This window comes from Hypomesus nipponensis, chromosome 2 (genome assembly GCF_054491055.1).
Source record: "Hypomesus nipponensis isolate SF chromosome 2, ASM5449105v1, whole genome shotgun sequence".
NCBI classification, from domain to species: Eukaryota; Metazoa; Chordata; class Actinopteri; order Osmeriformes; family Osmeridae; genus Hypomesus; species Hypomesus nipponensis.
Window position 1 is genome coordinate 1,895,744 of NC_140362.1, and position 13,784 is coordinate 1,909,527.

The window sequence follows — 13,784 nt, forward strand, 5'->3', positions numbered from 1 at the left end:
GAGACGGCGGCGTGGTTCCAGTAAACGTCCGGTAAGTGTCCGTCTCAGCTCCTGACGGGCTGTTTCTCAGCGGGGGGTTGTAGAGCGCCGTGTCCTCTATGGAGGCGTACACGTGCGCCTCGTCATCCTCGTGGAGTTTGGGGTTGCCGTTGAGACCAGGCAGGAAGCTGGTCCCGTTGGGGTTGTAGATGGACACACGGGGAGGAAGCTGCTTCTTCTTCTTCCTGCCCGACAGGAAGTGATACGACAACGTGAGCGTTGCTCACCACTGCTGCTGCTGCTGAAACAAGCCAGCGCAGTGTGGTGTTGTGTGAGGATGACAGCCTCTGTCTCACCTTCTCACCAAGAACACCACAGCCAGACCGGTCACCGTGACAACCAGCAGAGCCCCGAACACGCCCAGGATGGTCGCCACGAGCTTGTCTGAGGAGCACACACATTCACACACACACACATTCACACACACACACACACACATTCACACACACACATTCACACACACATTCACACACACACACATTCACACACACACACACACACATTCACACACACACATTCACACACACATTCACACACACACATTCACACACACACACATTCACACACACACACACACACACACATTCACACACACACATTCACACACATTCACACACACACATTCACACAAACACACATTCACACACACATTCACACACACACACATTCACACACATTCACACACATTCACATTCACACACACACATTCACACACACACATTCACACACACACACATTCACACACACACATTCACACACACACATTCACACGCACACACACACACACACATTCACACACACACATTCACACACATTCACACAAACACACATTCACACACACACACATTCACACACACATTCACACACACACACATTCACACACATTCACATTCACACACACACATTCACACACACACATACACCCGGAACACACACACACCCCGCACAGACACACACGCAAACACACTCACACACAGATTCACACACGCTCACACACATTCACACACACACTCATCCACATTCACACACACACTCATCACTGAGCAAGATAAAGCCACCATGTAATACCCAGGAACACAGCTTACATGACTGTATTAAGTTAATGAAAACTCCCCCTCCCTCCCTCCCCCCCACCCTCCCTCCCCACTCCCTCTCTCCGTCCCTCATATCTCACATCTTTGGCACTTGCCCCCTCCCTCCCTCTACATATCCCCCTCCCTCTCACTCTCCCTCTCTCCTTCCCTCCCTCTCACTCTCCCTCTCTCCTTCCCTCCCTCTCACTCTCCCTCTCTCCTTCCCTCCCTCTCACTCTCCCTCTCTCCTTCCCTCCCTCTCACTCTCCCTCTCTCCTTCCCTCCCTCTCACTCTCCCTCTCTCCTTCCCTCCCTCTCACTCTCCCTCTCTCCTTCCTTCCCTCCCTCTCACTCTCCCTCTCTCCTTCCTTCCCTCCCTCTCACTCTCCCTCTCTCCTTCCCTCCCTCTCACTCTCCCTCTCTCCTTCCCTCCCTCTCACTCTCCCTCTCTCCTTCCCTCCCTCTCACTCTCCCTCTCTCCTTCCCTCCCTCTCACTCTCCCTCTCTCCTTCCCTCCCTCTCACTCTCCCTCTCTCCTTCCCTCCCTCTCACTCTCCCTCTCTCCTTCCCTCCCTCTCACTCTCCCTCTCTCCTTCCTTCCCTCCCTCTCACTCTCCCTCTCTCCTTCCCTCCCTCTCACTCTCCCTCTCTCCTTCCCTCCCTCTCATCCTTTCTTCACATCTCTCTCCCTCAAATTTGACCTTTTATTCATTTAACACGTCTTTCTTCAAAACAACATATAACACAAATAAATACCTTCACTTCCTCTCCTATATCTCCTACCCTCCACCCCCCGTCTCCCCCACCCCATCCACCCCTTCCAACCCCACCCCCTCACCCTCCTCCACCACCCCTTTTCCCACCCCCTCTCCCTTCACCTCCTGCCCCCTCCACCTCCCCTCCACCCCCTCTCCCTTCACTTCCTGCCCCCTCCACCTCCCCTCCACCCCCTCTCCCTTCACTTCCTGCCCCCTCCACCTCCCCTCCACCCCTTCTCCCTTCACCTCCTGCCCCCTCCGCCTCCCCTCCACCTCCCCTCCACCCCCTCCTCACCCTCACGCAGGGAGATCTCCATGACAGCCTTGAAGACCCCGGTCTCCGGGTGACAGTTGGACATGTTGAGGTAGAAGCTGCGTGTGACAGTGAGGTATGTGCTGGTCTCTTCGTCCTCGCGGCGGCTGTACATCTCCTCCAGAGAGCCCAGGCACTGCACCTGGATGTTGGTGTGCAGCCGGCTGCACCTGGGCTGGGACACCTCCAGGAAGCTCACCACGGCATGCGTCTGGGGGGGGACGCTCACCCTCCAGGAGACGGTGGCGTTGGGCTTCATCCCCGCCGGACCGCCGGGCGTGAGGAGGAGGAGGGGCCTGGCCGTCTCCAGAGACACGGTGAATATGTACCGTTCTGCGTTGGGGACAGACAGGGTGAATATGTACCGTTCTGCGTTGGGGACAGACAGGGTGAATATGTACCGTTCTGCGTTGGAGTTAGGGTTAGACAGTCTCATCATTACCAGGCACAACTCGACAGGGGAAACATCATACTGTTCTTAAAGCATACTGACACAGTATGAGTACAAACATACTTACATAGAGTTGGCAGTAAGTATGTGAATGTACAAAATCAGTACATGTGAAGTACTTCCAATATCAAAATAATGAAAATATATTTATTCCCATCAAGGTATTTTTCTATCATTTACTAATGTTAACTTGATTCAAGTGTACTCTTTTCCTGCTTGTGCTGAAGGTATTATCTGGACTGTATACTGTGACTCTTGTAAAGATAAATGATATATAATAAATAAGGTTGTTACCAGAGATCCTCTGGCTGAAGCTGATGTTGATGACAGGGTCAGAGGTCAGACCTAAGGCCCTCCCCTGGAGAGCGGTGGCTGTGATGGTCACGTTGGCATGCACCTGCACCTTACCAACCCCCCCCTGGGGGCAGAAGTGGCCTATAGGGGTCCCATCGCCCTCGGCAACTGTGAGCGTGACGTTGCCATGGCATCGATGGTGGTCTCCAGGGTGTATTTGCATCAGTCCTCCACCAGGGTGCAGCTCCACCGCGGCGTGCCGTGGGGTGCGGACCAGCCAGGTGATGCGGTGCAGGGGGGCGGGGAGGCACGAGGGCATGGGGGGGGGCGTCAACGGCACAGCTGGACAGTCTTTCAGAACGCTGCATTCTGGGAAATGAATGGTAGAACATGGGGATGGGTATAGCTCAGTGGTAGAACATGAGGATGGATATAGCTCAGTGGTAGAACATGGGGATGGGTATAGCTCAGTGGTAGAGCATGGGGATGGGTATAGCTCAGTGGTAGAACATGGGGATGGGTATAGCTCAGTGGTAGAGCATGGGGATGGGTATAGCTCAGTGGTAGAACATGGGGATGGGTATAGCTCAGTGGTAGAGCATGGGGATGGATATAGCTCAGTGGTAGAACATGGGGATGGATATAGCTCAGTGGTAGAACATGGGGATGGATATAGCTCAGTGGTAGAACATGGGGATGGGTATAGCTCAGTGGTAGAACATGGGGATGGTTATAGCTCAGTGGTAGAGCATTTAACTGCAGATTGAAAGGCAACAAGTTCAAAATCTGACATTGTGGTTAGCTGAGAGAAGTGAATCATGGAGGTTGTGGTTACCTATGAGCTTGCTGGCTGTGAGCAGGAGGTGGTGAGGGAGGCAGGACTGGAAGGCCAGCAGAGCGACGCTGCCTGAGAGAGCTGTGGCCTCCTGCAGGATATCAGATTTCAGCTTCAGCTCACAGTCTGGGCTGGCCTGGGGGGTCTTCTCTAGGTGGAGGGAGAGACCTCTCTGGTTCCTCAGGTCCACCCTGCACAGTGCTGCATGGAGGAACAGGAGCGAGTAGGCAGTGGTGCCACCAAGGGGGGCCAGGGGGGACACGGCCACCCTGATACAATTGGCGGGCCCCCCCACTGGCCCCCCCTTCCCAGGCACATATGGCCTGGAATTTTTTTTTTTTTACTGCTCAAAAAGGTTAACTGTATCGGTATTAATGTATGCACATCAGATAATTAGTAGCATTAATTGTAAATAGAGAAATGAAAGTATATCAGTATGCGATTCCGTAACTACCCTTTAAACTACAACAGCATCATAGAATTCATGAAACTCGGGCCTGGCCACCCCTATGAACAATGTCTGGGGTCTGCTCTGTGTATTTTGCTCACCTGGGGGGCTCCCCCTGGTGGTGGAAACCAGGAGGTGCAGGGAGAGTCCAGGATGCTTCAGGTCCACTTCACAGTTCCTCAGGGTCAGGGAGAAGGAGTCTGGTAGCCTGGTGGGCTGGAGGTCGTCCAGGCCCAGGACCAGGACCCCTGAGCCGCTCCGCTGGTACCCCACCCCGGCCTCTTTCTTCAGGCAGCGCGGCCTTGAGACATCCAGGAAGGTGATGGAGCTGCTGTGTCTGGGCTGGACCGCGAATCGCCACTCCATCAGGTCGTCGTCAGGGAAACCGTCGGGGTAATTCGGGGAGAACAGCTCCGTGGACGTGGTCCCCCCGGGAGCGGTTACCGTGACGACGGCGAGGGCTGCCAGGGGAAATGGAGAAAGGTGTGAGTGAGTGTGTGTGTGTGTGTGTGTGAGTGTATGTGAGTGTGTGTGTGTGTGTGAGTATCTGTGCACACCATTGATGATCACCAACCCAACAGCCCCAGGACTAAGAACAACCTCACACCTACTCACTTTTATTTATTGATTTTTTGCCTTTTTATAACTTACATTTGGAGACAGGAAAGCAGAAAGAGAGAGAGATGGGTCGAAGGCTAACAGGAAATAGCCCCCTACGTTAGGCCTCAGCCTTCAGCGGTACCCACTCGTACCCAGGGAGCTAGCGGGGCGCCCCCCCGACTCACATTTGACGTCCTCTCCGACAGCCACGGGGAAAACGTCTGGCTTCAGCGCCCCCCTGCCTGGGACCTCCAGGGACAGCTGGCCCAGACGCGGCAGCTGAAACCCGCTCACGGAGCCTCCTCGACAGTAGGTTCCCAGGACCACCGTCCCCGTGCTCTGGAAGGCCTGGAGGGAGTAGGTGTGCTGGTCGGGACAGGCCTGCGCAGGCTGGATCTGAGTCAGTCCCGTGGGGGAGAAGTCCAGGAGGAAGGCCCCGGGTCCGGATGCCCTCAGTGTCCAGGAGAAGGTCCGGGTGAAGCCCTGCAGAGGCCTGCTGCCTGAGTCTGTCTGTCTGACCTCCTCACTGCAGGAGCTGGAGGCACACTCTGAGGGGAGGGGGGGATGGGGAAGAGGGAAGAGGGGAGGGCCAGAGGAGGGATGGGGAAGAGGGAAGAGGGGAGGGCCAGAGGAGGGATGGGGAAGAGGGAAGAGGAGAGGTTGCGTGGAGGGGAGGAAGAGAGGGATTGGAGGGAGAGAAGGAGAGCAGGCAGTGGGAGGCCATGAGGAAGAGAAGACTGAGAGTGTTAAACAGCCGGCTGCCGTTAACAGCCTCTACTGATAAGCTGCTCTGTAATTAACAGTTAGTCCAATAACGACTCCACAAAGGGACTGTCCTCCTTCCAGCATGGGACCAGCTGTCATCAGTAAAGACTGTCATGTGGTGCAGTGCCTCCCTAGCTGGTGTCATGCCATCCGACCTGGTACAGGTTCCTACCCTCACATGTTCACAGGACACATATTCATTGTAAATTCAGCCTAGCCATGCTTCCAGTTGACAGAGGTCTTACACTTACATTTGATTATGTAAGACCTCTCTCAACTGTCACTGGAAGCTACATTTTCGCAGGTCATCATTTTAAACACATCACAGCGACCAAGCACTGTGAGCAGCTGACTAGCGTATGGCGAACAACACAAACATGATACCTATGTCTCTACTGACTGTGACGGTGAAGAACTCCTCAGGCCGAGGGCAGGTGAACTCCACAGGCGTGGCCTCCGGGCCCCTCAGCACCACAGAAGAAGAGCACGACTTCCGGAGACCTCCACCGGAGCACACCGCGCACTTTGACCCCGTGAGCTCCTTCCTGCTGATGTTGAAGGTCGTGCCCTGGTCTGGGGTCACAGTCACCGCCAGACCCTCTGGATCACAGGAACCACAAGGAACAAAGATATCACTTCTGGTTTTGAGTTTGAATAGACGAGATGTTACCGTCATCATAGCAGTTAGAACTAACATGAAAACAAATAAAAGTTTACTTGATTAAGTAACCACCCCCCCCCCCCCCCCCACTGTTGGATGTTTGTAAACTTAGTAGAAAGTATAGGGTGGATGACATTTGCGGAGGATGAGTGAGGATGATGTGTGTGGATGATGGGTGGATATTGTGCGATTATGGCGATGCCACAGCTGACAGTGAGAGCTCAGCTCCAGCCATGGTGTGACCACATCTGACTGGCATCCTAAACAAACACATCCTTCATTTGCATGAACTCCTTCTCTGTTGCTCTCGAGCCCTCCACTCCCCAGCGCTGCCTCTCCCATCTCCTCTGTACATTGCCCTGGATGACTGTTTCTTCGCCAGTCTGACTTCATCTAATGTGTTCATTTAGCAGATCCATGTACAGTGCAGGGGGGATTTGAACATAAGACCTTGTGATCTGCAGTGTGTGCTCTAACCACTAAGCTAGCCCTACTAAACCCCTTGGCCAGTTTGTCTGTCTCTATGCCTCTGGTTGGCTTCCTCTCCTTAGAGCTGCTAAACAGGGCAGAGAGAGAGGTCTCTTCATCATGTGCTGGATTCAGACTGGTAAACACAGCGTCTCTGAAGACATGGGCGATAAAGCACAGCTGTCACAATAGTCTGGGATTGGGACACACTAAGACCACAACAGGCCGGTTTAATTTGATTTGGTTACAAAGTTTCAAACTGATTTCTGACTATCATAAATGGTTGGGATGTAATGTAATGACCAGGATGATTCAAAATCCAACTTTGACAAGACACGTGTAATGCATAACATATGTTAACAAACCGAGTGAGACCGAACAAATGCAGTAGCCTGATTTGTAACTAGTAAATGATTATGACCCACGCAAATGACATTTCTTGCTACACTTGTTATGCAAACTAAGCGCCCTCTTATGGGGGTAGATTGTGTCTTTATGTGCAAAACTTTTTCATTGCATACAAAAATAATATAACCTTTTTTCAAAGGTTGTTGCTCTCTTGGTTAGAAATATATTTGCTTTGCATTCATAACGTTTTAATCTCGATTACGTAAAGCTCCTTTTTGTTTGTGGGTGTGAAATGTTTGAAATGCAAAAACATTGGCACTCAACATAAATGCACAAATATACAAACACACACACACACACACACACACACACACGCACACACACACACACACACACACACACACACAAGCACACGACATTGGAAGTTAATCACAACAGGTAGCCTGATTTTTTCACGGATGAGAAATGTTCCAGCAGCCTGTGGGCTCCCGGCAGGCCCACAGCTGGCATGGCTCTTCTCTCTCACCAGAACCGTGGGACGTTTTGCATTAAAGGTGGAAAAACGGATTGTGTCATTGTCCTATCTTGTCCATAGGCCTAACATTCGTAGCGAAAACGGGTTTGGAATCTGAGATTCAGGCCTATACAAATGTCAATAATTCTTACACCCTTCATTTAGCAAAGTTATGGGTAATGCTCATTAACTTTTCCAATATAGAATAATGTATACGTGACAGTCAATGGATCCAGGCCTTTGTAAAATCTCCGTTTACCTGGGAAAACATTCTCCTTCTTCGATCGTTTCATCTTACCTGAGTTTACGAAAACCGCGCCTGTAACTCCCAAAATCTGAAGAACCAAGCCGATCTTTGATGAGGTCATACTTGACTTTTAATTGACAGATTAGTTATACATAAAGAAGGCTTAGTTGACGTAAAAGCATGTAACTGCAGTGTTGCTATGACGGACTCGCCGAGTTACAGTGCTGGACTTTATTTCCTGCCTAACGTCATACAACTGTAAGGCGTTGACTCAGGTAAACTATTGCAGTTATAACCGGATGTATAAACTGGGGGGCTGAAAATTGTTCATACCAGACGCAAAAAATGAAAAAGTAAACAGTCCGTAGAGTATAAATAGAAACACTTACTTTAATTTAGTTCAATTCCCATACAAATATATTTATACAAATAAGCTCTGAGCAAGAAAAATCTAATATTAACCTGTTAATATTGAGGTTGATATCAGTTTGATACAACGTCAATATCGCAGGCCTACAGTAAAAAAAATATCTAGTCTATATAATGAGATATACAGTAAGTAGGCCTACCATTTAGAGTCAACACTAGGCTACACCCGATCACAGCACATTATAAACTTCAAGTGTCTGAGGTCTAAGCACAGCACATACCACAATATTCATATACATTTAAAAACTATACAAACACTGCTTAAAAAAACGTACTTAGCCTAATATATGTTGTAGGCTAGCCCATGGTGTTACCGGTAGAGGTCTACTGAGACAGTTTAAGTTATAAATGTAAACAATTTTTCCAATAACATGAGTAACAGTTGATTGTTGGCTACATCATTTCCTTTAAAGAGGCAGCTTGGTCTTACATTCCATGTTTGATTTGAGTTTGTTTTCTTATCTAGGTCGTCTCTGTTCCATCCCATTAGGCAGAAACCCTGCTATGATAGGCACCGGCCAAATGAGAGCAGCGACACTCCACACAATGATGACCAAAGTCATGAAACAAGCCACGAGAGTGGACTCGATGGGTTTGCGGTTAAGCCTCCAACTTGTGTCGCCCTTCAGCTCGTCCAGGCTGAAGTCTATGCAGCAGAAAGTAATAGGGTCCCCCGTTTGCTGCCCCCCCTCGACCTGGCTTGACCGAATCGCCTGTACCGCGAGAGACCGCATCCAACGCACAGCCTCAGTTCCTGTTGCCCGCCGGTGACGCCGAGGTGTTCGATGACAACCGGTGATATTGCCCTGTTGAAGGCAGCGGTGAAAAATGCTCTGCCATGGTTGTTAGTGGTGTAGACAAACACGTCGCATTGAAAACCAAAACTGCTGTCCCACTGAACGACCAGCGAGGTCGGTAAAAGTCTGTGCACGCTGACATTGCACTGCGACGATCCTGATGAGGATTCGCTCTCCTCCACCGATCTCTTCGAGTACCGCACGTCCACTTCCAAGTTGGCCAGGAATCTGTTGGTGGAGTTGATGGGCGGGAGAAGGATGTCTTCGTCGCTCCAGCCGCGGCAGCGCTGGAGGAGACCCGCTACAGTGGTCAGCGCCAACAGAAGAGTCCGAGATTGGTTCAGCATGACATAGGGTGCGTTTCTCTTGCTCGCATGATGTTCCGTGGAGTATGAAAAGCGACGGATGAGGCGTTTCCAACGGTAAACGTCTGTTAACAGCGCGCAAGTAAACAAGCGTCGCTAGTCTGTCGTTGCCGGACAGGAAAGTTGAGGATGTACCGATTGCGCACGGTTAAACATGGAAACGTCAATGTGTCCATCACACGCGAGAGCTCCCCCTCCCTCGACTGGATTCTCTAAGTAACTGGATTTTTGCCAATCCGATCCCCGCTAAACTGGAGATAATCTGGTACACGGAGAGAACATCGTTTATTGCATTGCTAGAACCTCAAGCTCTGAGATTCAGGTGTGCGCGCTGACAGGGGGAGTACGGGACTACAGGCACGTGCAGACTGCGCGCGACATACAGTTACCGGTCAAATTATTTATCAAAATAAACAATAATCGTTTTTTATTGATTGTTGTATTGTTTTGTAATCCATCAAAACTCCTGAACTCCTGACTACTGATTAAAAAAATCAGTTGTCCCATTTTCTGGCGTGCCTATAAACACTCCAAGTATTGCTCGATCTCATCAACTGCTGCTAACTGGTTCATTTTCTTCCGAATACATGAGTATGTTTAACAGACGAGGTGTGTTTGTGTGCTTGGGTGGGTGGGTGGGTGGGTGGATGAAGTCTGTATTTATTTGCGCGAGAGAGTGAGAGAGAGAGAGAGAGAGAGAGAGAGAGAGAGAGAGAGAGAGAGAGAGGAGAGAGAGAGAGAGAGAGAGAGAGAGAGAGAGAGAGAGAGAGAGAGAGAGAGAGAGAGAGAGAGAGAGAGAGATTAATAAGACACCAAACTAGGCTGCCGTCTTTGGGTGAAAGTCCACATTTACAGATCAGGAGTCTCATTTATAACCGTGGCGTACGCACATTTTCAGCCCCGTTTTGTGCGTATCCCACGTTTATGACCTCAAACCGTAAAGATTGTGATTTATAAAAAACAAACTTGATGGGAGAATGTGCAGTTCTCCACGCAAAATGCGTGGAGGACTGCACATGACCCGTGCGTAGGCCTACGCACATTTTGGAGACACATTTTCCTCACACGTTTTTTTCACTCCATATTATCATTATTATGAAGATTAATTCCAGCAATGTTGCTTGCGCTTGTACTGAGTTATAATTGTTCCATAAACACCTTATAAAATACAACTCAAATCTTAAATCAAAATTCAGCGCTGATCACCATCACATTGTCCACTACGGGAGTGCAGGAGCTAGCTATTCGGTGACGCGGGTGGGCTGTTACATAGCTAGGCTACCTGAGGATTGAGTTTCACCGATTCACACCGGTGACAAAACTTATATTTCTAAAAAGATCTAACACAACATTAGTTGATAATGTATTGATTATTATGGAATTATAGTCAACTATAATGGGTCACTTTTGACCGGGAACACAAAAGTAGTGAACAAGAAACGTTCGTACGCAACGTTTTCCCGGGAATTCTACGCAACGTTTTATAAATGAGCTCCCAGATCTCTGGAAGGCCTCGAAAACATCTCCATGGGGTGAAAAGAACACTTTACAGCCATTACACAACCATAAGATGATTGTAAAGCTCCTCTTAGGACGCGGGGAGCACGTGTGTGTGGTGAGCAGGTGTGTGAGATAAAAGCCTTGAGAGGGAGTCTTCACACGCTCTTCCTTTATGTTAATGGCTCGGCCTTAATGAGTTCCTCTTCAGCTTTGCCTACTTTAAGAGGGTTAAGGTGTGTTGCAATACATGCATCCTAAATGAGGTGCTTTCCAAGGTCGTTTTATTAGGGCCCTTGCCGTTGTCCGCCTTTGAGTTGGGGAAGTGACGTGTAAGTCCTTGCAGTAAATGTCTCAGCATAAACAAATGAGTGGCCTTCAGTTTTGTCATCTAGTAAACAACTCTTGAGGGTCTTCATGTCTTAAGCGCGCTTGGTCATCTGCACGTGGAAAAACCTGATACAGTTGGTTTCACAATTACAGCGCGCGACGCAGCTGCAGTCACGCGCATTCGATTGTGTTCCTCCCTTGAATAGATGTTTCCAACCTGGTGGTAGCTATAGAGCACCAGACGTGTTTCTGAGAGCTGTGTCGCCAACCGCCCACACCATGGCCATGTTCGCTGGTTTTGCATGCGCGTGATGGGATCCGTTTGTGACGAGCCTCCCGCAGGTGGCTCACGGGCTAGGTCACATCCCTGCATGAACACAAAGAACACTAGAGCCAACACCCTCTTGTCTGACTCAAAGCCATTCTCAGGGCGCAATATTGAATTAAGGAATTCAGTTCATTTATTCAAAAGCGTATTCCCTATGGGTTATAGTTTCAGAGTACAATCTCAGATGTAGGCCTGTAGCCTAAGTACATATTTTTTTTGTGCTTTAACAAAAACGTGATGTTCTATATAGAGACACTTCCGCTTTATCTCTTCCTTCGAAAATCCTCCCTATCATTTATACACCCCCTCTAGAGAGCGGAGTCAGTCGGCTAGCCAAGCCCTACGGGTCATTAATTTAGACGGGAAGAAAGGCATAGTAATAATTCATCATTCTGTCTTTCATCTTTGCTCGGGAATATGTATGACACTTGTATGAATTGTTTTCCTCAGTGCTGCTGAAATGGCTTAATTTGCCTCTAAGGACTGCCTCCCCGTGTTTGATATGAGTCGCAGTCGAAGCGGAAGACGCTGGCCACATTTGGCCCCAATTTGCACCTGAAAGAGCTCCCCTCTCCGTTGTTTCTGCAAACCAAGTCTACAGAGTCCAGACTACACGTGCTGCTCCAAAACCCTGCATCTCTCCAACTAAACACACACAGACATACACGGACACACAAATACTCCCACATACCCCCCAAATCCTGGCCCTATGCTTGAGACTAGATTTGCGCAGGCGAATAGAGAGAAAATGTAAATGGATTTCTTGTTCATTAATTATGCTATAAAAATGTAAATTGCTTCAGCGCCAAAAATGCTAATGGGACAGAGATAAAAGCCTCTTGTGCCAAAAGAGAATGTATAAAAGATTCATTTTCTCAAACGTATCTCTTACGCCGCTGCCCAGGAAGTAGAGTTGTTACTGGCGTCTGGCTGGCCTCCTCGCTCTCTGCAGTATCAGACCTGTCTCATCTGACCCATGCCTCACGTTCGCTGGCTTCATTAGCTGCTGAATATTGGTCGGATGTTCCCTCCCATCCTCCTCTGAGCCAGGAGAGCCGACCACCTCCTGCCTCGCTTCAGCGCCACATTCCAGCCCCGCCTTCATTGCCACGGTAACCAAGTTGACCCTTCGTGCCGCTCACTTAAATGGAGACGCGTTTTTCGGGTTTTTCGTTGGAAAGACCCAGAGAGATTTATAAGCAAGGCGCACTAATCCTATCCTCAGAGACACTTCTAAGAGTGGCTGTGGTAGACTGGGGGGTCGGCACCCCCCTCCCCACGCTTCAAAGGTATTAGACCCCCCCCCCTCCAGCCCTCTCTCCAGCCCCCCCAGTAGACGGTGCGTGTGGGACTGTTGGGGGGTCGGTTGGACAGAGAGTTAAGCTAATTAGTCTCCTTAATGACTGAGGAGCCCTGATAACAACCGGCTGAGGAGGGGAGGGGCGGAGGGGCGGTGGGGTGGTATTTCTCAGGAAAAGATGTCTTCTCTCACAAGAAACACATTCACTGTATAATAATCCCTTACGACTCCCACACTGGAATTGAATGCTTTTAAATTGATAATGGAATAATGGAATCCTCAGTCTTCAACTCTACCTCGCTAACATTTAGTGATCAGTACTGAAGTACTGAAATGTTGTGATCAGCGTTTTCATTACTGAAGTCAGCTTCAGTACAGTCTGAGCCTCTCCCCCCACCCCATCCTGAATAAGGGTCAGGTGTCAGGATAACGAGGAGGGAAATCACCACTCAACAACCCTCACATCTTCATCCTGTGGCTGTCAGACGGTCTTCCTCGGTCGCCATGGTCTCCGGTCTCTCCATCTCCTCGGGGAGAAGATCAGTGAGGATCTGGCAGTCTCTGACACGCTTGTTGTCTGGAAACAGGCACTGAAGATCCCATCCCATTTGCGGGCGAGTCCAGGGGCATGCAGAGTGCTGCAGAACCATCATGCCACAGCCCCCTGGTCCTGCAGGCCAGATGGTGTGAGATTGCTTCTCGTCGTCACTGCTGATTTCCATCCGACGTGGACGTGAATCACAGGCTTGTCCCTGAAAGGTCACTGGGGACTGGTGGAGACAAGCCTCACCTTTTCCCTCTCCTCCTCTCATCCTCCCCATCTCCCCTCCTCCCCTTTCCTATCCTCTCCTCCGCTTCCTTCCTTCTCTCCCCTCCTCCCCTACCCTCCTCCCCTTCCATCCTCTTCCCCTCTCCTCTTCTCCC

The 13,784-nt window shown here is 49.9% G+C and overlaps 2 protein-coding genes across 2 annotated transcripts; both read right to left on the bottom strand.

Moving 5' to 3' along the window:
- Positions 1-331: 331 nt before the first annotated feature.
- On the bottom strand, positions 332-6,255 carry LOC146300350 (CUB domain-containing protein 1-like). Its single transcript, XM_084669276.1, has 7 exons — positions 5,961-6,255; positions 4,997-5,359; positions 4,313-4,672; positions 3,764-3,964; positions 2,929-3,297; positions 2,166-2,516; positions 332-423 (listed from the first exon to the last, which is right to left on the bottom strand). Exons 1-7 carry the CDS (start codon positions 6,253-6,255, stop codon positions 332-334), a joined length of 2,031 nt encoding a protein of 676 aa, XP_084525402.1.
- A 2,032-nt stretch (positions 6,256-8,287) lies between these two features.
- tmem158 (transmembrane protein 158) lies at positions 8,288-9,423 on the bottom strand. Its single transcript, XM_084671688.1, is given in 2 exon segments — positions 8,288-8,929; positions 8,932-9,423. Coding segments are annotated over 2 exon segments (684 nt in total). The 5' UTR covers positions 9,388-9,423; the 3' UTR covers positions 8,288-8,701.
- Between the last annotated feature and the right edge of the window lie 4,361 nt (positions 9,424-13,784).

Coding starts and splice junctions, on each gene's coding strand:
- LOC146300350 (XM_084669276.1), bottom strand. CDS start 6,255: ATGATGACGGTAACATCTCGTCTATTCAAACTCAAAACCAGAAGTGAT. Junction 5,360..5,960: donor CACAGTCAGTAGAGACATAG/GTATCATGTTTG, acceptor CCCTCCCCTCAG/AGTGTGCCTCCAGCTCCTGC. Junction 2,517..2,928: donor CTTCAGCCAGAGGATCTCTG/GTAACAACCTTA, acceptor TCCCCAACGCAG/AACGGTACATATTCACCGTG.